The following is a 25,201-nucleotide window of genomic DNA, read 5'->3' as shown; positions in this document are numbered from 1 at the left end:
AATCATTCATCTGCTTCACATGATTCCCAAGCAGCATTTCTCTACACAGTCCATGGGGATTTCAATCTGAAATGTAGGCCACTTGGGTGAAGCAGCAATAATTTCAGTTCAAATTGGCTAGAGAACTCCCTCTACTAATAAAGGTATGACTGAGAGTAGAGTCTTCCCGAACACTCTGTAGATCATGACCACTAATCTGGATCATAGAAGGCACTACTTCCAGGATACACCATATTTCTTAGCACCTGTCTCCTTTTTTATGCTAATAGATTAATAATAACACTAAAATGCATAATTTAATATATTACCTAGACAATGTGCTTGCATGATAGCATAGAAACAAGGTATCGTCCTGTATATTGCTATATAATATGCGGATATTGACTTGCTATTCCAGAATTGGATTACAATAGTTATTGTAAAATGCAAATACAGTAACTAGACCCCTGACTAATTGAAAACATGGCATTGACATTTTATTCTGATTCTTCTTTTATTTTTACCTAATTATTGTATAGTTACATAAAAAAAAAAAAAAAAGAAAATATCTTGTTAAATTAAAGTATTGTACCCCATTTGCCAGGTAACACCACTGAAAGGAACTGCCTTACAAGGACTTTACCACCTAATTTTGCTTCATAACATTTAAATTGACATTTATGGATTTTGGCAATGTTCTTATATCTGTATAGTTTAGCTTACAATTATCTTTGTACAACTGAGTAGTTAAGAGGTAAGAGCCTTGCTCAAGGGCCAAGCTATGGAAAATTTGGGGAGGGGAGGTGTCATCTTAGTGGTTAAGGCATTGGACATGGCTCTGAAGGTCATGAGTTAAACTCCACACAAAGCTGGTACTCCTGGGCCCCTGAGCAAGGCCCTTAACCCCATAGTTGCTCAGTTGTATGAATGAGATAAATGTAAGTTGCTCTGGATAAGGTCATCTACCAAATGCCATAATGTACATTGGTGGCATTTGGATTTGAATTCATGATCTTCTGATCAGATATTTAACCAACAAACCACGAACCAAATCATTTCCCCATTAAAGTTTGTATCACATTTTCTAAGAAAAATCTTTGTGGAAAAAAGAGGTTTGTGTGTGCAAAACTGCCACATATGTACCCCAAATAAAGGTGGCTCAACTGAATATTAATACATAGGGTTTGACTACTTATGCAAGCAAGATATTGCCTTTTTATTATTATTATTATTTTAAAATATCACCTAAATAACTGATTTTGAGTTTCAGAGTTTTAAAATAAAATGCTGAATGAACAGATTGAAATTGTATTGCACAATTTGTAATTCAGTAATGAGATAATTAGGCAGGGGTCTGAATAGTTTTGCACGGTCTGGTGAAATCATACCTTTGTTTGAGGTGCTTGGTTAAGGTTTATCAAGTTCATGTTCTTGGTACTAACTTATATTGTTAATGAAGATAACAGTATCAATAACGAAACCCGAATTATTACAAAATCATGGAACATAATTTGGATCTGTCATTGTTTTTCCATACATAATAGTGCCAATGAAAGCAGCATGTGTAAGAGCAGGTGTATACACTGCTAAATTCACTAGCTTAATCCGTTGAAAACACATTAGCTAGCTTTGTTAGGTTTTTAGAATCAAGTAGAGCTGCAATGAAGAGAAGAATGGATTTTGGTCCACTTCGGAAAAGTGCTTCTGTCTACAGACACACCCCATCCCCCACCCCCGTTAGCATTGATGTAGCATAGCTGTGTCTGTGAGCTGCTAGCAAAGAGTTCCTAATGCTAATGCTAAAATCTTTTTTTTATATCTTTTTTTCTTTTAGTTTGAGCTTTACTTATTCAGTATTGTGTTTACGTTTGTCTTTTTGTGTCCACTGGACTTGGCTTTCTGTTTTATGTAATATCCTTAATGTTTTTTAAGTCACACAAAATTTCTTTCTTCATCATTCCTGGATTGTTTTTTTGGATTGGATTTTAATTATTTTTTTTTTACTATTTATAGGTTGCTTTTCTAACCCTACTGTAGATTTGCACTGCATTTGACCTTCATGTTTACTATGCTGTCTGCTTAATCTTACTCATTTACACTGCAAATTTTTAAAACAACTTGATTCATTACACCTGAAACTGTTCATTTCATTAAGCTGTCAAGCAAATCAAAAACTTTTGTTAGCATTAAAAAGTTTGCTCGACTGATATTCACGATGCCATCATTGTTCATGAATAAAATAAAATAAATATTATTCTATAAATGATTTAGCTGTTAGCCAACTCCATTAGAAGATAACAAGGTGGTTGTGCTCACCGTTCACGTGGTAGGTTGATAAGGGGCTGCTTTTGACACCTCTTACTCAGACTGAAGAGCTTGTACACGACTCGCTGGGCCCTCCTATACAGACCCTTCATGCTGCTCTCTAGCAGCTCATAACGTCTTTGAAACAAGCCATCCAGCAACCATATGTGGTGGATTGCAGAGGTGTTGAGGTAGAAGTTCTGAGGCAGTCTCACTAGGAATGTCTTGAACTCATCTGGTGGAGGAATGAGAAAAAATAACACATTCTCGAAGGAAGGCCTAGTGTGGGGAACTAAACTACCAACACATTATCAATGGCGACACTCCCCGCATTTTATTTTTGCTGATGGAGCAGAACATTGAATGTCTTTGATATCACTCAGAGAAGGACACATTTATGACAGAAAATACAACTACTTCTGTCTGGCACTTCCCACACTTTCCTCTGTAAAAATAACTGCCCTTAAAGGTGTTTCAGAAAAAAAAAAAAACCAGCAAAACTTATGTGAATTTTTATCTACTGCATTTTTCTATATTCACACAAAGTAAATACCTGATTCCTTAAATTCTTTGTAAAGGTATTCCCATGATTCAGAGATTCGAAGAAGGCTCTCTTGCATCGCTTGGATATCCATGTAGGGACAATTACATTCTGGAAACTTTGGGTCACACTTGCACCAGCAGTCGTTGTCATGGCACACAAAGTCACCTTCTCCATTGCAAGCAATGTAACCCAGAGCTGCCTGGACAAAGGTATGTCTGAGGTAGTCTGGCAGAATGACCTGCAAACCTTTAATTAAAGAAAGGGACATTTAAGAGGCAATTCTCTGTTAACACTGTGTAAAAAAACAACAACAAATGTATACAATAGATACAGTATGTGATGAATTTCAGGCACAATATATGAAATGCATCAGTAGAGGAACATATTAGGCTATATCATTATTTATATAACTTATAGAGTTTAATAAAGTATAAGTAGAAAAATAAATAAATGAATTAGTTAAAAGCATTGGAAGCCACACTGTTACTTTCAGACTTTAACATTTCTGTGCTCATGGTAAATGAAATGTCCCATTGTAAACCCCATAAGCAGCAAACCAAGCAATTTTTTCATGGATGCTTCTGGAAAGCTTTGCGCTTGACTATCTGGTTCCTTTCAGACCAAGCAATCCTACAATGAATGGGGTAAGTCTAAGAAGAGATTGTAGACTGTTTTCTGCTGTGTTGCTGCTCTTTTCATGCATTCACAAAAAGGAAAGTCTTTAGACAGCACACCATATCCGTGTGTATTTATACAAGCCCTAAAAGTCAAGGTGGCCATAATTCACCATGATCACCCTTTTCACAAGTAAAAGGTGAGATCCCATCGAGCCCACCCATGAAGAACCTAGGGCAAAAAACAGGATCTCTATGGTTTAGAACATATAAATATATTAAGGAAGTGGTAGCTTCCATGTTATAAAAGTCCTTCCTTTGTTCTAAAAGTATCTCAGTAGTTTAGATTTGGGGTTACTGATTGGAAGGTCTGGGGTTCAAGTGCCAGTATTGCCAAGCTGACACTTTTAGGACCCCTAAACAAGGCTTTTAACCCTCTGTGCTCCAGTGACACTGTATCATGGCTGATCGTGTACTCTGACCCCAGCTTCCTAACATTAATTTGATATGCAAAGAAAGATTTTTACAAGTAAAAACCCCCTTTAAATGACCACTACAGATCAGGTGGTCTGGATAACAAAGTAATAGCCGGTTTAGGGCAAAAAGTCTTGTCAGTATCAAATCCCATTAGGTTTAATGCCTTAAGCCAAAAGTTTTGTTTCATACATTTGATTCCACAGTGTGGATCTAAAATTGTCACATAAGTAAATATAAATATATATGGTGGTGCAGACAAACGGGAAGTTTTGGAATTAGAAGTTGGCAACCCTGGGGTGTGGGCAACTGTTTGGGAATGGTAGAACTTGTTTAGAACCCCTTTACTATTAATTTAAATGGAGCAGTGGAGTGGTGCGCAACCATCGTTCACTTTAGAACCTTTTATGGTGTTCGTGTAAGTACACATCAAGGGAACATAATTGTCATTTAGGACATCAGGATTGAGAATGAATTGAGAAAAATGAAGTCCCCAGGTGTTTATTTGAATGGCCTGCACACCAGAGAATGTTGTGTCTGTTCAAACTGCCCTCGTGAGAAGCCCTCGCCACTCTGTTCGACAACACGCATCATTGCTATTTAAGCGTAAAAGTAAGAAATCACACACCTATGTTGCAGACACAATCATGACATCCTAACTGGTAATTATGCTGAAATTCCCATTCCTCACACTATCACCATTCTTATAAAAGGTTTCACAGCAAACAATCGTTGCGCACCACTCAACTTCTCCATTACAACTAATGGCAAGGGGTTCTAAACGAGGTTGCACTGGTTCCAAACAATAACCGAAGCCCCAGGGTTGCCCACTCCTAGTTTCAAAATGTCTCGTTTCCCTGCACCGCCCTTTATATACTAAGCAACTTTGGAATCCCATCCAGTATGTATTCCTGTCTCATACTCAGTATTCAAGGAATGGATTCCAGAACCGAGACCCTGAGCAGAATAAGGCAGGTTACTAAAGATAAATGAATAAGTGAGTAGTGTATTAACAGGACAACAAACAACATCGAGTACCTTGTAATTGGACTTTGTTTTCCGGACTCTGAACTAAAACCGAACTAACAGAATCAAGGTTGTCATAGTTACTGCATCCAAGAGGGCCAGTCCTTGTTTCAGTTACCTGTTCAACAAAAGACAGAATAATGGAATAATAAAAAAACAAAACAACAACAAAACAATGCAGTTAAATAAGCAGGACAGAAACAGTGTTGCGGACAATATTTAACATTCAAAATATGTCAAATAAAATGTAGATCTCTCATTTTTATCTCTTCTAAACACTAAATCTTTGCTAGGTAACCTACTTAATATATTCTGTGTGCTAGGAGAAAACAAATGAGGGTTTTTTTGAGTACCAAGACCAATTCCCCGTCGAGACTTTTCTATTTTCCGAGTTTAGTCATTTCCTTTTTGAGTGTTTCCACTTGTTGCAGCGTTTTATTTTCCTAAAATGTATCCTTAAAAATTCTCTTGCATAAATAAAATATTTTACATGTTATGGAACTGTCCTCTGAAAGATAATCAAATCCAATTTTATTGGATCATTTCTGAAAGGGATTCTTACATACTGCAGCATCTTATTTCATCATCTACTCTTCAACCTCAAGGGATGTTGTTGCTTTCTTGTGTGACATTTTTTGACATGCATATAAATCTGGCTAATTATTATTATTTTTTTCTTTCTGCAAAACCATTTCTCATTTTGAATTGCTATGTCAGAGATTCCCCTCTCGCTCTGTTCGTGGCATTGTGTGTCTCCGGCTCACATCGCTACACACTTCTACATTCTGTTCTCCACATGTTTTTTGTATTTGTTTTAGTTCCTGCAATGTCTCTACCCCTGACTTGTTATTTGCACCATGTGATGTGTGTTCATTCAGGTAATTCTTGGTACCCATCTTATTACTGGTTCTTGTGTACTATTACTTACAGGTGTATTCCCTTCCTTATTTATTATGTGTGTTTAAATACCTCTTTGTGTCTTTTTAGATTAGATCAGATCAGATTTCTTTTTTTTTGTCATTGCACATGTTACAGTAAAATGCAAAGAAATACAGTTAACATCTACCTACAACTGCATTGGAAGCAGTGTAAAATATTTACACATGTACAGGTTGGTATTGCTATGATATATGATAGATATGAATAAATAATGATAAATGAATGAATAATATAATACGAATAATATGAATAAAAATAAACAGTACATGGAAAAGTGGTTAATATACAATGAGTACAATGGATAGTGCAATATAGAAGATACACAGATACACTGTTTATAAGAAAACAGGACTCAGGACTACAGTGTGCATCTGATCACCATCACTGTACCCCCCGCAACATCGTATATCTGCAATAAATGGACATTTGGTGCAACCCAGATGAGGATGGGTTCCCTCTTGAGTCTGGTTCCTCTCAAGGATTCTTCCTTATGCCATCTCTGGGAGTTTTTCCTTGCCAAAAATAAAATTATGATAAAAGTACAATTATGCAGTGTATTGTATTCAGTTCAGGGTTTATGTCTGGATTGTGGGTGGGGTGGGCGTAGTAGTGAGGGATAAAGGGTGGGTGGTGCTAACAGGGTACAGAGTTCAGCATTGAAACAGCTGTAGGGGGAAAAAGCTGTTTATGAATCTGCCCGTCTTGGTCCGGAGGCTTCTGTAGCGCCTCCCAGAGTGCAGGAGGGCAGTCTATGGGCAGAGGGAGAGAAGCCCTTTTGTGATGTTGCATGCTTTCCTGAGACAAGATTTTCTGTAAATGTTTGTTTGTTGCACAGCAACTTGCTCAGTTTGAGTCAGTTTGGTCCATGTTTCATAGTTTCTGTTTTTTGATCACAGTTTGATTTCTTGTTTCTCGTCCTTGTCTTGTTCTTACAGTGTAATTTGCCGACCGCCTAAATTTAGCCTGTTTTTACATTTCAGATTTTGGAATTTATTTTGAATTTATTTGTGTAACATATTTCAAGTTTAACTTGCATCTTTTTGTTTTATTTTATAATACATGTTTTACTTTAGTTTAAACCTATTTTGGAGATATGGCTATGTTTTTACATTACTTATAAGCTGTTACCTGTTTATCATGAAGCAGAATTAACGCAATAACACAGCAGCTTTTCTTTTCACACTTAGCTCGAACAGTTCATCTTCTGCTTTTACTCTAATACCGTCAACAGCATCAAGCTCCTCACCTTGGAGATCAAAATGCTTACCTTTATAGCATTTGGCAGACTTACAGAAGTGAAAGGACATTACATTTATAGAACTGAGCAGTTCAGGGTGATGTACACAGCAGGAGCAGCTCGGTAGTGCTGAGATTTAAACTCATAACCTTCCAGTGTTTTAGTCAATGAGTTAAACTGGAGACTGTATGTTAAATTCCCAGGATATTGGGCATCAACAACCACAGTTAAGGTCAAAGAGGTCACACTTTTTACATTTGATATGAACATGAGCTGACGCTCTTGATCTGTTTCTGCATTCTGCTCCTGCCACATGATTGGCTGAATAAATAACTGAATCGGTTCAAGGCAATGTCAGGTCTGGCTTGATGACTGCTGTTGGGAAAAATACAAGTCCTGACATCATGTGTACTGCTATTGATGAAGAAATACTGTTTAACGAAGAGAGCTCCAGAAACACGTAGTTCCCCGGTGAAATTCCATGGTGAAATTCTCAGCTCACTTCTTAGCCCTGATTTGATGGAGCTCCTGAACTGACAGCTGCTGGTGAAGAGTAAGGCATTCTGCTGTGCACCCAATTCACTGCAGACTCGACTTTAAGTAGGAGGAGGTTAAGCTAAAACTAGATATTGATGAGGTTCAGATGCTCTCAAAGATGGCTCTTTAGAGCTGAGGGAAAAGCTGGTTGACAATTTTTTATTTTTTATTTTTTTTTATCGTTTTTTTTTTTGTTTGTTTGTTTGTTTGTTTTATTGTAGTGGTTAAATACTTACAATCTAAAATCTTTAGAGATTTTGGTTTCCAGAATTGGAATTATTCTGGCTTTCTCATTGCTTGGTTGCTGATTTTCAAGAAGCGAGAAAAAAAAAAATCAATTACATCTGCTCTGTTTGGCTTTTTATATATATACGACAAAGGGAAAAATATGATGCTATGCAATTCAATATATTTTTACTGAATCAATTGAATTGGTGCCAATTTAATTGATTATTCAATTTAACCAATATAAATTGATTTATTCTATTTTTCTAAAGTATTATTCAATGTTATTTTATATATTGTTTAACCAAGCAGGCATTTTATTTAAAATTGTTTCAAAAATTTAAACTGTTCAAATGTTTATCATCACAAATATTAATAACAATAAACTGTGTTAATAAAAAATGACAAGCAATTTTATGCTTGCATTTGTTCCTGTGATTAAAAAAACAGAGGAAGGTAACAAACCATAAATTTTGTGTAAAGTTACACCACTAATATATATATATATATATATATATATATATATATATATATATATATATATATATATATATATATATATATATATATATATATATATATATATATATATTGCTATTGCCATTGATGCTGGTTACAAAGACTTTCTCCGCTTCTACAATGAAACATTTATAATGGATGTTGGATTCCAATGTGGTCTCAGGATGTTTTATGTATTGACTTGGATTTGTCTTTGACTTACTGGAATTTGTACTTGGACTTGGTTTCTGTCTTGGGCATTGGTTTGGAGCCTTGGTCTTAATTGAGCATTTAACAAGAACTAATTCTATCCACTGGTGCAATGTACAGTGATGCCAACTAGGATTGATTAAATTGAAGTAAGCAATTGATGGATTTTAGGATTGATTTTCACCCTGTCTTGATTCCATTTAGACACTCTATGTGCCTTTATGACACTTAATCTTGATTATAGCTCTACTATTGTAAGTAAATAGTTAACCTTCAAAATGGACCTTTCTTAAAAAAAAAAAGGTTTTGCTGCTAAGAGAAGGAAAAAGGTTTGCTATCATTTAAAGTAAGCAGGAATGCATGTAACTGATTTTCATTTTCCTAAGAGCAGTATCAGTTTGGTGATTTCTTTTTGATTTAGCCTGTCAGGTCATGACATTTCCAGGCTGACACGAAGACAAGGTAAGACATGGCTGCCACTCAATCATAATCTTACAGACAGAGTGGCACAGGCTCACTTTCACCTGCTAAACATCACCATTCTGTTTCTAGAGATGACACTTTCCGTCTTGTATACCTAGCATGAAACTAGAGTACAGCAGCATACTTTACATAGAGATAAATAAAGGATCAGATGCTATCACTTTATATAAAGCCCATATGCATACATCATTCTAACTGTGCTTTTAATTCTAAGTTGCCACATTATAAAATGCTATGAATCATTACTAAACTCTCAATGTCTCTTCAAACTTGTTTAATGAGCAATGAATAATTAAATGTTGTTATTTATTTACATTACTTCATTTAAATGTCAGTATTTATTGTCATGCAGCAGGCACAGATGCAGTCACTAAAAGTGTTGAAATAATGGTTGGTCTGAAAACAAAACAGAAACTAAATATGGGATAGTTGTCAGAAAATCAAACATGTCTAGAGTTTATCAGCAGACAAAATAATATCTGAAGCTCAAAACTGAACAGCAGTAGACAAGTTGGAATAAACAAAACATCAACATGGTGACCAAGACTAGGCACACCATTAGCACACTCAATGAAAAAAAAAAAAAAACGTATACATGTATAGATGTAGCATTGCTAGTTTAGTTGGTAGAACATAAAATAATAAATTTTAAGGTTGAAGGTTTGGTCACGTGTTAGGTGCTTATAATGATGTTGATAGCAGAAGATGCTGACAAAGGCAACACCAATGTTGACCGCATAGAAGAAAGGTCTAGCAATCTTCTGTATCTTGCTACAAAAACTCTATGAATAATCACACTTATACCAGCTGTCCACACATTTGCCAACAGAAAACACTAACTATGGAATATATAATAGACATATTAGAACCTTGGTGAATGTGACCTTGCCTTGAGGTCACGACACTCTTTGTCAGCTGCAATGTAGACTGGGAACTGGAGTTTGAGGCAGCCATTTTTGCAGTTTGAGGTTCCTCGCCAGTTCTAGTACAGAGCTGACATAATTCAACATGTAATACTAATAATAATATTTTTATTACTAAAAATATAATTATTTTTGAGTGTAAAAATGTATATGAAATATATGACCAATTCGCAAAGCATTACAAGCACAGTTCTAGTGATTTATGAATATGTGCTTCATATTTAGAGCTACTGATCAATTTCCACTGCACAAGTGCACACATAGCAAAAAATACTAAAAGGTTTGTGAGAGGAAAGACAAAATCTAATAAGATGGATATCTACATTTATCATTACGAAGATGCATGATGAGTAAAAGAAAAGCACAATGCTAGGCAATTCGGGCCAAACTTTAAACAGCTGCTATTCAAACTTTGTTAAAAAAATATGCCTAATCGCAAATTACATACAACCTGAGCCTGTGTCTGTTGTTTTCCTATAACACGTGGTACAAACAGCCTGTACCTCACATAACGCAGTTGGCTTTGGATTAAATGAGTTTTCAAAGATATGCATTAAACGAATTAAATCTGTCTAATTCTAATAAATTACTTTATAAATAGTAGCAGATGCTGCAGGTATGCTGCCTGCTAATGGGCCAAATAGATTTTTTATTTTTATTTTTTTGGTACAAACACAAAAAAATAGTATATCATACAATTTATTTATTTTATATCCAGTATGTATCGGAACGCATGTACACCTGGACATTCATGCTGTTAGAAAGTGAGCCATAATCCTGTGGCATCAGTGCAATGCATAAAAAATCATGAGCATGGATTACAAAACTGTACCTGTGTGACATGACTGTTGGTAACAAACAGGCTGGTTAAAATATTATAAAAAGATCAGTGTCCTGGAATGTTCATATACAACAGAATGATATATATATATATATATAAAAAAAAAAAAAAAAAAGAACAAGGAATGGTACAACGAAACATCAAATAAGCAACAATTCTGCTGGTAAAAATGTCATGCCTTGTCTTTAGTTACTTAAACAACCACTCTTCAAAGCCATGGTGAACCGAAAACCATCCCAGAAAGCACAACGTGTCAAATCTTGTGGCTGATCAGCTTTAACAACTACTGACCACATAAGGAAAACAGAAACTTGAGGCTACAGTCAGTACAGACTTTTTCAAGCTAGCCAGCAGAAAATAATACAGTCCAGTTAGATTTAACAGGTTTAACCTCTTGGTGAGCTTGCCTTTAATACCGCACCCATTTACTTACAGTCCCATTAGGAGCCAAGAGCTTGCTCATTAATGCATCTTTAAAATGCAAAATAAGAAATTCCAGTTAAAGAGAGAGAAGAAAGGCAGTGTGTCGAAAGCTGCTTTACAGTTTGCCGTATTAAAGTCTGTGCACTCATAAAAGAGCAGGAGATCATTAGTGACTCTAACAAGAGCCCACACATCGCTATACTGAGATTGGTCATGAGATAATAGATTAACAAGGCTTGAACAGGGCAGTTGGGCCAAATGAAGCTGGCAGATAAAGTGAATACATTATAAATAGTATAAAGACAAAAGTCTTAATTAGTGAATGTGTGGTGAATGAATGATTTCACATAGCAGTGATATACAGAGACGGTTCTGCAGCCAAGTTTAGTTCTCTTCTTAAAACCCTTGAAGACATCAAGTTCTTATTACAATTTACTTAAAACCAGAAGAAAGTTATTACAGAATAAAAATAATAAACTGTTGCCTGTTTGGATTCATTTTAAAATCGAAGAAGTTCATCTGCTGGTCACAGTGATAATTGCATTTAAGTCATCCAAGCATTCAATTAGTTGTTCTTGAGATATCTTGATATGGATAATAATAAGGAAAGGCTCAGATGGATAAACAGAAACAAAGGCAAGTAAAAAAGCAGGTCTTCTGCCAATAGATAGAGAAGGCTATTGTAAGTTTGATCCATAAAAAGTTAAGGATCTTTTCAGTGTTGTGGCTCATTAGCGACGATGGAAAATGAAAGAGACTGATTAGAAAAAGCGTTGAAAAGTTTTGGCTGTGTACTGGCCTAAGTGTGTTCCCGTGACACACAGAGATTCATACTTGTTCCCTCAGGAGTCTGGCCAGCTGGTGCTCGCTGAATAACCCGACGCCCCCATCGCCACTACCACCACCACCCCTCGCCCACTGCCTTCAAAGGCTTCTCTTTTTATGGTGCCAGCATGGGTGAGGACCCGGAAGTGAGAATGATAGGGCTTGAATTTTCTGGCGTTGTGAACATAGACATGTGGTCTCTGCCAGCTGGACTGCATCCACCAGAGAATCGGGCTGGTGTCACTGTACCTGTTCCACTGTGCTAAAAAACTGCTTCAGCACCACTTATTCAACCAACTCTATTTCCCAGGTTCCTTAGAGTTGTCACAGTGGAAGTAAAATCCAGGGAAGGTGTGAAGTAATGGGAATAATTTGCTAGAAATAAATTTAGTGCAGAGTAAAGAGAAGAAAAAAAAATTGAGCACAATAAAAGACAAAAAGAGAGTATAAAGGCTTAATTAGAAAGAGATTATAAGTGTCAGGAAAGACGGGAATACTTGAGATCAATGTGGTCATCCAGTGGACCGTAAAATGGTTGCTGAGTAACCCTAGATTCTTCATTTAATCAACCCAAGAATAGAACAAAAATAGAACCAATTGGCATGTCAAGAACAATAGGCAATCATATGCATCCATGCGTTATTTAGAGCCATTAGATAATTACCAATCTAATAATAGTTTGAACGATAAAGGTAACCGTGGTTACCCTCAGTCATGTTGTGCTTTGTGACAGTATCTTTATAAGTTAGAAGTTTTACATCAGAATCAGATCAGAATCAGGTTTATTAGCCAAGTGTGTTGACACACACAATAAATTTGTTCCAACTTTTAGTGATTTTTAAAGTACAGACATAAAAAACACTATACATTTAGCTTGGACTATACAAGACAAAACAGACAAGACCAGACAAAAACAGACTATACACAACAATACAGACAATGTGAGACAATACAAACAGTACGAGTATTAAACAGGGATACAGATTATATGACAGATCGGTAATGTACATTAAGTGTGAAAGTATGGTAGTGCAAATAAAAGTATTGTGCATCAGGTATGATAATTACATTACATTACTATTATTGAGCATCTAAGAACATCGAAGTGCTGTTTTAATTTATAAAAAGCTCAGTATGAAGATAAGAAACTCCAATATGGCATTCACATTGATAAACTGTCTACAGCCCACTGTGAGTCCATCTGAATGTACAGGTAAAATGATATATTTCAATAGCCACCAAGGTTAGCCTTCATGGACAGATTTTCAGGGAGTCGGGTTAGATTTTGAAAAATGGTCAAACTTATGAACAAAATTGTGCCAGCCAGTCACAAAGCAGCTTAAACCGTTCCACATTAGAAAGCAAGCTGTGCAGAACCATGCCGAAGCAATGCATCATGACTTTGTAAAGGCTTTTTTTTTTTTTTTTACATCACAAGTTGCACTAAAAGGATTTGCTGCAAAATTGGTTGCAAAATTTCTCTTTTAAATAATCCAAAGGGGGGGTGTTCCTCACACGAGTTCCATTTAATTTTAAATTGACACAGCAGAACATTTGCTTCTGTCTGTCCTGAAATTCAGGCATGGGTCAAAGCTTAGTAAAAAACGATATGCATGTCAAAAGGCCCCTGATTCCTTCTACTCCATTGATGGAGTTGCTAGACACTGTCACCCTTGCTGCTCTTATCACACTTTCCGTGCGCAAATGCATGCCTTAATAAGAGCAAGAGCAATTGTAAGCAAGAAACAGACAGAAATAAAAAAAACCTTCACCAAGAGGGATCCGTTCCCCGAACTGCAATAAAAATGTCGAAGCGCAACAATTGTGGGTTGTCAACTAAAGGAGCTTCTCCTTGTAATGAAATGAGGAGGCATAATGAAGGGGTGGCTCAGAATAGGAGCATCACCCTTCTTCTACAACTGCTCAAAAGTAAACGGAGCTTTGTGGTGGCTCTGGTTTGCTTTGCTTGGCAGTTTATTACGATTTAGTTGACTAAATATTGTCCTAAAAGGAACATATATAAAAAAAAAAAGGTAGATATTGGGTGTCATTCATCAATCGTTTAATAAAACTCCTGTTTAGTAAACATTTTGGTGAGACAGATTTTCTTACTAACTTCATTTCCCCACGTGCATATGTTGATAAATGCCAATCATTCCGAGATGGCCGTGCGATTTTCACAGTGCAGATGATTTGCATTAAAACACCATTAAAGCCAACACTCGCAGAGACTGACTCTGAACGTGTGCTAAATATACCAGCAATTACAGGACACTGGTTACCATAGTCACTGACTAATTCTTCCTTTTTTTTCTTGGGATGCCTTTTATGTTTTATTTGTCCTTGTGGTGGACAAAAAGGGGAGTCTTCTTTGCCTCTATTTGCCATCATTTGACTTGAAATTTTAATTCAATGTTAACATTAGGGATGCCCCTTTTATGTGAATTTGCACACACTAAGGCACCCTTGTGGAATTTTTTAACAATTATCCAATCTAGCTGGATTTTCATGAATGCCATGATGCTTGTCCAAAGGGTGTTAAATGTCTCTTAAATTATGTGTTGTGTAAATAAATGTGTTCGTAACAAATAAAAAATATACATTCCTAGACCAACCACTCGGTTAGTTGCAGTATGTATGTATGTCATGGTAAAACAGATATAATTCAGTAAAATTCATTTCATTTTTATTAGTATACCACTTTTAACAATAGACATTGTCTCAAAACTGCTCACAGATAAAGTGGAAATTACGAAATATATACGCTTGTTCCTTATTATTGTACATTGAGTCAGTCACAACTGTGGCAAGAAAAAAACTCCCTGAGATGGCATGAGAAAGAAACCTTGAGAGGAACCAGAAAAAGGAACCCATCCTCATCTGGAAGGCACTGAGTTGTTGAGGTCTGAAGTGATAGGTGATTAAATGCAACCTGTGCCATTGCAGCAGACTGCTGACATTAACTTAGATCAAATCCATCCTCAAAGCTCCTGTGTTGCTCCGTATAAGCCTAATCAATTTAGTTTGGAATCAGATACTGGCTGTCAAAATGTTTGTGAAGCTTCTTCTCTGAAGTCTTACTGGAATCTGTCTCTTCCTATTCTTTTTGGGGTAAATCAGTAAGCTTTATACTGTAAAGTTACTCAATTCACATACAAAAAAGTTCCCCAAAGCATGTTGTTTTCAAAACTGTATTTAGAGGATGTCAGAGTGAAGTGTAAAAGGGTTTTCTGGCCACTGCACATATTAATTGCATTAGCAGTTTAACAATAAAATAATTGCCCTCAATTAACCCACTGACATTGTTTCTGGTCTGAACTGAAAGGTTTATGATAGCATTTCACAGGCTTATGAAGTATAGGCCTTCAGATAATAAAATATTAGGCTTTTAAAGACGTCTTTTTTTAAGGCAAAATAAAGGAAAGAATTCAAATCAAATTCCCAATTTAAGAAATAAACAAATTAAATAATGAATCAATCTTAGTTAAGTATGTGTATAAGTGAAAATACCAAAAATCAGTACGGCCAAAGATCATTACGTGTACATGGATGCATCGACACTTTCATTATATTGGTGATTAATGTATTATAGGTAATGGTTATAGAACTGCAAAGACTGCTTAATATTCCAAACAACATGCATTAGAATGCAAGTGAACTCTGTAAATTTGCTGTAAACAACACTAAGAATAAGGATTCGATTAAACTTAATAAGGAACTTTATGGTTAAAACATTTTTGAGAAGCAAACTCGTGTTTATTGCTCCAACAAGTTTTCTTTTTTTTTATGTACATGTCAGAGATTATTGTCTGGGATATTTATATGAAATAAACTTTGTTTCCTTTATGCACTTGCATCTACCTGGCCTTGCTTCACATGCTTTCATGAAAGAATACTTTACCTAAATCATGGATGCAGCTAGGAGGAACCTCATGACCACCATCCCCACATTTGACTCGGCCCATCTGTCTCAGTGGGAATTCATCTACACCCTGGCACTATTGACCAGGACTGTGAACTCTTTAAAAGGCTTTTTTTTGCAACAGAGACAAATTTATTTTGAGAGTCTGTGGGACCCAATGCCTGCTGAGAGCTCATGGTTCACTGAACAAGCCCACCAGTGAGCTGAACTCCAAGTCACCTTAGAAGCTAGAGGTTTCAACAAGGTGGCTGAATGAACCAGCAAACTATTAGAGGTGTTTGAAGGGCCAGACTCTGGGCTCAAACTGGGGGACAGTTTGGTGAGGATCTGCCTGGCTGACAAACCCACAGTAGAAGTCCATGCCAGAGGCTGACAGTGTGGCCTCTCCAGTCAGAAGTGCATTAGAGTTCTATAATGAAGATATCATTACAGGTGCTATCAAGGCGTCATCAAACCTGAGATCACAAGCTAATTTTCTCAGTTCTCTGTTAATGCATGTTTATATGTTATTTTTATTCTTGTAAAGTCTCCACCCCGTCATTGGTTCCTTATTCTGATTCACTTTGTTAATGTTTATGCCTTTGAATAATGTTTTAGATTTGACTGCCTTGGATACTTATGTTCTAAAAAAAAAAATCTTGCAACATGGATTCTGTTTGCATAACAGTACGAAGACAAACTAAACCTAATGATACGGTTGTTCCGAATGATTGGGTGGTTCCTTGAAATTATAGAGTAAAAAAGGGAGATTTAAGGATGGATTGGACTGTAGTTAATGTCAACAGTTTGCTACACTGACTCAGGACTACAGTTTGCATCTGATCACCATCACTGTACCGCGCAACATCGTATATCTGCAATAAATGGACATTTGGTGCAACCCAGATGAGGATGGGTTCCCTCTTGAGTCTGGTTTCTCTCAAGGTTTCTTCCTTATGCCATCTCTGGGAGTTTTTCCTCGCCACAGTCTCACCGGCTCGCTCATCAGGGACAAACTTACACTTATAAAAAGCATATTAATTTTTTATCACCACATTATCTGTGTAAAGCTGCTTTAAGACAATGTTCATTGTTAAAAGCGCTATACAAATAAAAATGAATTGAATTGATACACCTACAATAGTAATATTGCCTTGTTTTGTCCAAGCCTGGAGTCAGAAAACACTGTTCGAAAATCTGAGTTGCTGTTGTTATGAAAAGTTTATAAGCGATTCTGCACTTTTTGTAATACCCAAATAAATCCCACCCCAAGTATTGTTCGAGCTGCAGATTCAGATTCAACAGATACGACTGTTGAATGATTGCAGGCCTGAAGCTGCTGGAATGGTAGCAGTATCAGTAGTAACACTGCAGGCTAGGTTGGCTACCTAGGAATAATAAGAAGCAATGAGATTTGGCTGAAGAGCTCACTTATATTGCTTATGCTTTTCCCTTTGCATGTATGATTCAAAAGCTTAAACAACCATAAAGCCTAGTTTGAAGCATTTTTATATTTATATTTCTTTTATAAAAACTACAGCAGGCTTTCAAATCATTTTATGGTACTGATTTAAACCGATACAAGAATGTATTCTGTTTTAAGGCTACTTGCTGTTAAATTTATATTTTCCCATTACATACTGTCCACCTCAGCACATCCTGCACCACTCTGGCAGCTCAAATCAGTTACCATAATAATGGTCAGCCAATTAAAAAAAAAATGTTTCAGGCATTTTGAAGATCTTTGGACGATTTCGTAGAATTGTTCATATTATTTATGATATTTAAGCCTTTTTCATGGCATTAGATTTGCTAGCTTAAATTCGAAAGCTTTTAAGACTTCTTAAAGACATGTTGGAAAATAAAAGCTTTAACATAGGAGTCTTCCGTTATTAAACTTATCTAAGAGAAATCTAAAAAATAAAAGATTTTACCGTAGGCTCCCCGCATAAGATTATATGTGTCTCACAACATGATACCCCAGAGACAACCCTATTGTGTAAAATTAAAAAATAAAAAGAAATTTGAGATAAAGAAGAAATAAATCCTCATATTGTGATACTACAAGTGTTGGTTTGGCATGAGCGCGTAGGAGAAAAATAACATCTCACCCCGAAATATGACTAATGACCCACCTTGATGGCAGTGGAGGCGATCTGGAGGTGGTGCAGTTTGCGCAGTGTGCTCTCTCTGTCTATGAAGTAGGAAGCAGCCAGCTGGTGGAGTGCCTCCAGAGTCACAGCTGTAATGTTGTTCGTGTAGTCGCTCACTTCTGCTTTCCTGCTAAGCTTCCTCTTGTCTACAAATATGGTAAGAGCCTCTTCACCTGCGGAAAAAAAATAAAGTAAAATAATCAGTATTATCCTATACTTGAGAATACTTCTATAGTGGAAATAAGTTTTATTTGTGAAAATAAATACTATAAAAGAAAAAAGATTTTCCGCATATGTTTGGCCTCATAGACAGTATATTTCTCCGTGTTTGTAATTTAGAAGTGGCCTATGAATTGAAGGATAATTTGGGTGAAGTATTTTGTCTTTCAGCACACTTAGACTGTTTTCGTGAGACTCAACAAATTAGGCTATACATTGGAAATGGAGGCGTATTACACCACTGCACTGTTAAGTTCTTAATTCTGATTGCCGATGGATTTTCCATAAGAGCACTTCTGAAAATAATTATAGTTGTAAGTCCTGTATTGATGCCTTATACTACATGATCATTTCTAATGACACTACACAAAAGTTTGTTTTGGTGGAATCGTTAATATTGTTATGTTTTCTGTAATTAAGTGTGAAAAAAAAATCAGCTCTTTTCAATGCATCCAAGGTGAACTGTAACTTTCCTCTTCAGTAACAAAACCTTCTTTCGGCTTCTCCCCACAGCGGACCATCCGCATGTTTGATTTGGCACATGTTTTTATGCTGGATGCCCTTCCTAACGCAACCCTCCCCATTTATTCAGGCTAGGGACCGGCACTAAGGCTTGTGCAACCCTAATGGCTGGGGTCGGTTCCCTGACCGGGGATCGAACCCGGGCCACAGCGGTGAGAGCGCCGCATCCTAACCACTAGACCACCAGGGAACCTAACTTTCCTCTTCAGTACAGAATTTCAAAAAAGGGGCTGATGAAAGAACAATTTTAACTTGTATTAGCATTGATGAAAATAAATATCAGGACTAAAGAACTATAGCTGGTTAATAGGCTTATAGGCAGTGTGCAAAAAGGCAGCATGATTTGGTGCATATAGTGGTTTATTTAAAAAGTTTCAGCCAATGATAATAACATGCAAGAAGAGTTGGTGGTTTAGCTATCACCAAGCTCAGTGGCTAAATTCAAATCCCAGCACCATCAAGCTACCTCTGCTGGGCCCTTGAGCAAGGCCCTTAATATTCAACTGCTTAGTTGTAAGTCGCTCTGGATAAGGGCGTCTGCCAAATGGCGTAAATGTGTATATTGTCCAAACATACCAAGCTGCCACACATTCCTAAGGCCCATAACCCTCAAGCTACATAATGTAATATCTGGAACAACTTACATTTAGCTCATTTGTACAATTGATTAGTTAAGTTTGATGAGCCTTGCTCAAGTGTCCAGTACCAGCTGCTTTGCAATAGTGGGATTTTAAATCAGACAACCTTTCTTTCTTTCTTTCTTTCTTTCTTTCTTTCTTTCTTTCTTTCTTTCTTTCTTTCTTTCTTTCTTTCTTTCTTTCTTTCTTTCTTTCTTTCTTTCTTTCTTTCTTTCTCAGAAGTATAATGGCTTACCCACTGAGCTACCACTTTCCAAGAGATTGTTGAGTAAGTTGGACTGGATAAGGGCATCTGTCAGACATCGTAAATGGTATATATAATGTGCAGAGACTATTTCCCTTATGGCCAGATCTCTCCTTTTATGAGACCATGTGACCCATTATTATACTTATAAAATAGTTGCAACCCTTGCCATGGTTACTGAGCAATCCCAAAAGACCTCATCAAGTGCAGGTTTCCTGTATTACCTACAGATGTAGATTTTAATACACGGCAGAGTTTGCTTGGGGATAATCTACATTCTGGGAGAGTTAAATGTAAACAGAAAGCTGGTACACTACATCCAAACACTACATACAAATCACACACACCCACAGATCACCCACTCTATAACCAGTTATATTTAAATAACATTAAATAAATACTGGAATGTCATATGATGTCTTTTCCAACACCATTAGCAAAGCAAGACCAATTGTTTTGTTTTTGTTCTATACTGGAGGCATTTGCGCTATTTTAATTGTAAGAAAAATGTAAACATAATCAGAAAGATTGCAAACCATTGGGCAGAGGCAATGAAAGAAAACCAATTGGTGTACTAACAGTGTAGGAAAGCTGCAACAGCTGAAGGCAGAAACATTGCAAAAGCTGTGAAGAAAATAAGCAAATCTGATGTCTAATGCAAATCACTAATCAATAGTATGAATCAGAAGGTCAGACTGGATTTTACAATGGAAAATGCAGACGAGCTACAAAAGTTGCAAAACCATGTAACGAATGGATTATTAGTGAGCCAAGTGTATAGAACAAAATGATCTGCTCATGATCCAAACATACGAGCTTAAAGGTCAAGAACAGTGGGGTAGCATCATGGCCTTGGTTCGCATGGCTGCCTCTGAAATAGCCTGACTAATCTTTCTTGATGATGAAGCTTCTGATGGTTGCAGCATAAGTTCAGAAGTCTAGAGAATCCCTTTTTTCTGCTAATTTACAGAGAAATGAGGTTCTATCTCATTGGGAGCAAATTCATCATGAGCAAGACAATTATCCAAAACACATTTCCTACTCAATGAAGGGGAGATAATTCATCAGGGCGATAAAGTGTGGAATATTTTGAGTAAATTACCAGTCATTAACCCTACAATAAAAAAAAATAAAAAGGAAGTTGGAAGCAAAGGATCTGCAATCTGTTCAAACACTGTCACAATTGGGGTGATGGTCAAAGTTTATTAACACATTTAGATCTTCTTTTTAAGATTTATCTTTTGATCTGAGACAAAAAATGTTTTTAGTGTATAGCAAAATACAAAATGCTTGGCTTTCCGTTTTCAATACTCAAAATCGTTACATCTTTCATATACACAAATAAAACAAATATACACTTTAAGGATGTTAATTACTTGTCTATAATAACAAGATGACGAGCTTTTACTAGGCTTGGATTCGATTTCCATTCTTCAGATGTGATGCAGTTCTTTGCACCCATAAACAATAATGAACAGCCCATAACTCTCCCTCTTGCTCTTTCTCTCTCTCAGTCTCTAAATCCATTAGAAATTGTTAGAAGTGTCTTAGATAACATCTAATCACAAAACTACCATTTAGTAGTCATTTGTTAAAGGGCAACTAAATGGTGTTTTTCTTTGGATTAGAAAGCTTAAAGCGAGTCAAGATATTTGCATTAGGCTTGATGAAAATAAATGTCAAGAGCAAAGAACTACAGCCGGCAAGTTTATAGGCAGTGTGTAAAAAAGGTAACTTGATTTGCTGCACATAGTGGTTTATGTAAAAATGTCCAGCCAATAGTGAATTACTTATACCACCTCGATCAATCTGAATGTGAGTTCATGTTATTTCACGATAATGATGAGAAAGAAAGAAAGAAAGAAAGAAAGAAAGAAAGAAAGAAAGAAAAAAAGAAAGAAAGAAAGAAAGAAAGAAAGAAAGAAAGAAAGAAAGAAAGAAAGAAAGAAAGAAAGAAAGAAAGAAAGAAAGAAATATTATAGTTTCATATTTTTTTCTGAGTTTTCTGAGTACTGAGAAATATATATACAGTGAGGAAAATAAGTATTTGAACACCCTGCTATTTTGCAAGTTCTCCCACTTAGAAATCATGGAGGGGTCTGAAATTGTCATTGTAGGTGCATGTCCACTGTGAGAGACATAATCTAAAAAAAAAGAAAAAAAAAAAAAGTCTGCCTTTGAAATGTCCACCTCCACTACATTTATTATCCTAAATTAGATGCACCTGTTTGAGGTCATTAGCTGCATTAAGACACCTGTCCACCCCATACAATCAGTAAGAATCCAACTACTAACATAGCCAAGACCAAAGAGCTGTCCAAAGACACTAGAGACAAAATTGTACACCTCCACAAGGCTGGAAAGGGCTACGGGAAAATTGCCAAGCAGCTTGGTGAAAAAAGGTCCACTGTTGGAGCAATCATTAGAAAATGAAATAAGCTAAACATGACTGTCAATCTGCCTCGGACTGGGGCTCCATGCAAGATCTCACCTCGTAGGGTCTCAATAATCCTAAGGAAGGCGAGAAATTAGCCCAGAACTACACAGGAGGAGCTGGTCAATGACCTGAAAAGAGCTGGGACCACCGTTTCCAAGGTTACTGTTGGTAATACACTAAGACGTCATGGTTTGAAATCATGCATGGCACGGAAGGTTCCCCTGCTTAAACCAGCACATGTCCAGGCACGTCTTAAGTTTGCCAATGACCACTTGGATGATCCAGAGGAGTCATGGGAGAAAGTCATGTGGTCAGATGAGACCAAAATGGAACTTTTGGGTCATAATTCCACTAAACGTGTTTGAAGGAAGAAGAATGATGAGTACCATCCCAAGAACACCATCCCTACTGTGAAGCATGGGGGTGGTAGCATCATGCTTTGGGGGTGTTTTTCTGCACATGGGACAGGGCGACTGCACTGTATTAAGGAGAGGATGACCGGGGCTATGTATTGCGAGATTTTGGGGAACAACCTCCTTCCCTCAGTTAAAGCATTGAAGATGGGTCGAGGCTGGGTCTTCCAACATGACAATGACCTGAAGCACACAGCCAGGATAACCAAGGAGTGGCTCTGTAAGAAGCATATCAAGGTTCTGGCGTGGCCTAGCCAGTCTCCAGAACTAAACCCAATAGAGAATCTTTGGAGGGAGCTCAAACTTTGTTTTTTAATGTTTAATGTTTAATTAATTAATTAATATCATAATGTTATTACTGATCAGTGTAGTATGTAATATATTGTGGTCCCATAGAATAGAATAGAATAAAATAGAATTATATATATACCACAATATATTACATACTACACTGATCAGTAATAACATTCTGATATTAATTAATTAATTAAACATAATGAGCGGTGAGTGAATAACACTGATTATCTCTTCATCATGGCACCTGTTAGTGGGTGGGAAATATTAGGCAGCAAGTAAACTTTTTATCCTCAAAGTTGAAGCAGGAAAAGTGGGTAAGTATTTGAGTGAGATCGAGAAGTGCCAAATTGTGATGTCTAGATGACTGGGTCAAAGCATCTCCAAAAACTGCAGCTCTTGTGGGCTGTTTCCAGTCTGCAGTGGTCAGTATCTATCAAAAGTGGTCCAAGGAAGTAAAAGTGGTAAACTGGTGACAGGGCCATGGTTGGTCGAGGCTCATTGATGCATGTGGGTAGCAAAGGCTATTCCGTGTTGTCCAAACCAATTGACGAGCTCCTGTAACTCAAACTGCTGAATGCTGTTAATGCTCTAGGGGTCAGGACTGTTTTGGCAGTAAAAGGGGGACCAACACAATATTAGGCAGGTGGTCATAATGTTATGCCTGATCAGTGTATACGTAAATTACAGTTAAAGCTACAACTGAGAAATATATTAATGTGACTGCAATACAGTGATAAATCACTTATATTTTATAAAAACACTCAATGATGTTTCCTCTTCAAACCTACAACCATAAAGTTGATTCTTTTTATATAACCGCAGTGTTCAATCTATAAAACAAGTTCAACAAATTCTTTAACCTGAAGACTTCTCTGTAGCAGACATTTTACTGACTGTAAAAACTGTCCTGGCTCCACCCGCTAATGTTACAATACAGATTATAATCAAATTGTTTTTAACCTTACGTTATATGTACAGTAGATCATCTGCTTTATGTGTCCATGTAAGTGTTGTTACTATTGACAAAAAAAAAGCTTTTTAGAATGAGTGATTTAATATAAACCTATGATTTATAGTTGTATTACTTCCAAAGCTATTGTTTAAGTTTTTTTTTTCTTTTCTTTTACTATTTTTTTCTTTACTTTTTCTTTACATTTTTCCCTCCTATTTACTCTGTAATTTAGCCACAGTCAAATTTTCTTCCCATCGCTTCCCCTTTTATACAACAGCTACCCAAATGGAAGGGTGAAAACGTCGTATGTTTCCTCAGAGGCACATGAAGCCAGCCAGCTGCATCTTTCTGAATTGCTGTTCATGCTGTGTCACAGGGAGGAGTAACACAGTCAGAGAAAAGAACTATCCACCCCCTTCTGCATGCATCAACTCACAGATGCCTATCATTGGCAAGAGATTTGTCACTAGGAGAGAGAGAATACTATCCCTCGCACCGCATTACTCTGACTCGGAATGATCGATGCCTGTGGTAATTTTGTTTTGTTTTGTTTTTTGTTAGCTACATAAAAATGATTAGGTAATGTTACTCAACTCTTTACTGAATTTATAAATTTGAGTTACACTAAGCTACTAAATCTGTATTACTACTTTATCCAAAGTTATATTAAATAAAAAAATTGCTTTTGCATTGTGCATACCTTTTTTCCCCATTTATTGCTATATATTCTAATTTATTCTGATGTGGTAATGGTTACGGCGCTCGGTTACTGCTTAAGGTGTCAGGAATTTAAGTCTTAGCACAGCCAAGCTGCAAATGTTGGCCCTTGACCAAGGCCCTTAATCCTCTCTTCTCCAGAGGTGCTCTATCATGACTGGCCCTGTGACCTAACCCCAGCTTCCTAACAATCTGAAATATTTCCTGAAGAAAAAAAATTACTGTCCTAGTTACTGTCTAGTGTATATGTGACAAATATGAGGGTCTTTCTTTTTTATTCTATATAATAACAGTATATCATGCTAACTCCATTTCTCATATAAATCTCTATTTTGTTTTTTTTTAACCTCACAAAAGCTATAAGCTCTTGTTGAGGTTTTAGCTTGAAGTTAAACATTTGTCACAGGCCTGGCATCCTATTTCCACTTTTACACAGTACACAATATTGCTTGTTTACCAGAGCAATTGAGGTCATATGTGTCCAAGAGTTTTGCATTACACAGTTCTACTTGTAAGCGCAACCTTTGGCAGTCGGAGTGCCAGGAGAGTAATCGACAAGTGCGGTTTTCAAAGACGAATCCAATTTCAAACATGATCCCAGGCTTTGTTACCAAAATAATCATGGT

At 36.6% G+C, this 25,201-nt stretch overlaps 1 protein-coding gene across 1 annotated transcript in view; it reads right to left on the bottom strand.

The window, feature by feature from the left end:
* brinp3a.2 (bone morphogenetic protein/retinoic acid inducible neural-specific 3a, tandem duplicate 2) overlaps positions 1–25,201 on the bottom strand; it is a 74,866-nt gene that overhangs the window by 1,876 nt on the left and 47,789 nt on the right. Inside the window, exons 4-7 of the mRNA XM_083566966.1 lie at positions 18,119–18,309; positions 4,954–5,059; positions 2,837–3,073; positions 2,296–2,518 (exon numbers count right to left, since the gene is read on the bottom strand). Coding sequence (XP_083423092.1) covers positions 2,296–2,518; positions 2,837–3,073; positions 4,954–5,059; positions 18,119–18,309 — 757 coding nt within the window. The remainder of the gene's footprint in view (positions 1–2,295; positions 2,519–2,836; positions 3,074–4,953; positions 5,060–18,118; positions 18,310–25,201) is intronic.

Source organism: Silurus aristotelis (genome assembly GCF_946808225.1).
Source record: "Silurus aristotelis genome assembly, chromosome: 2".
NCBI classification, from domain to species: Eukaryota; Metazoa; Chordata; class Actinopteri; order Siluriformes; family Siluridae; genus Silurus; species Silurus aristotelis.
This window is presented reverse-complemented; position numbering and strand designations above follow the sequence as displayed.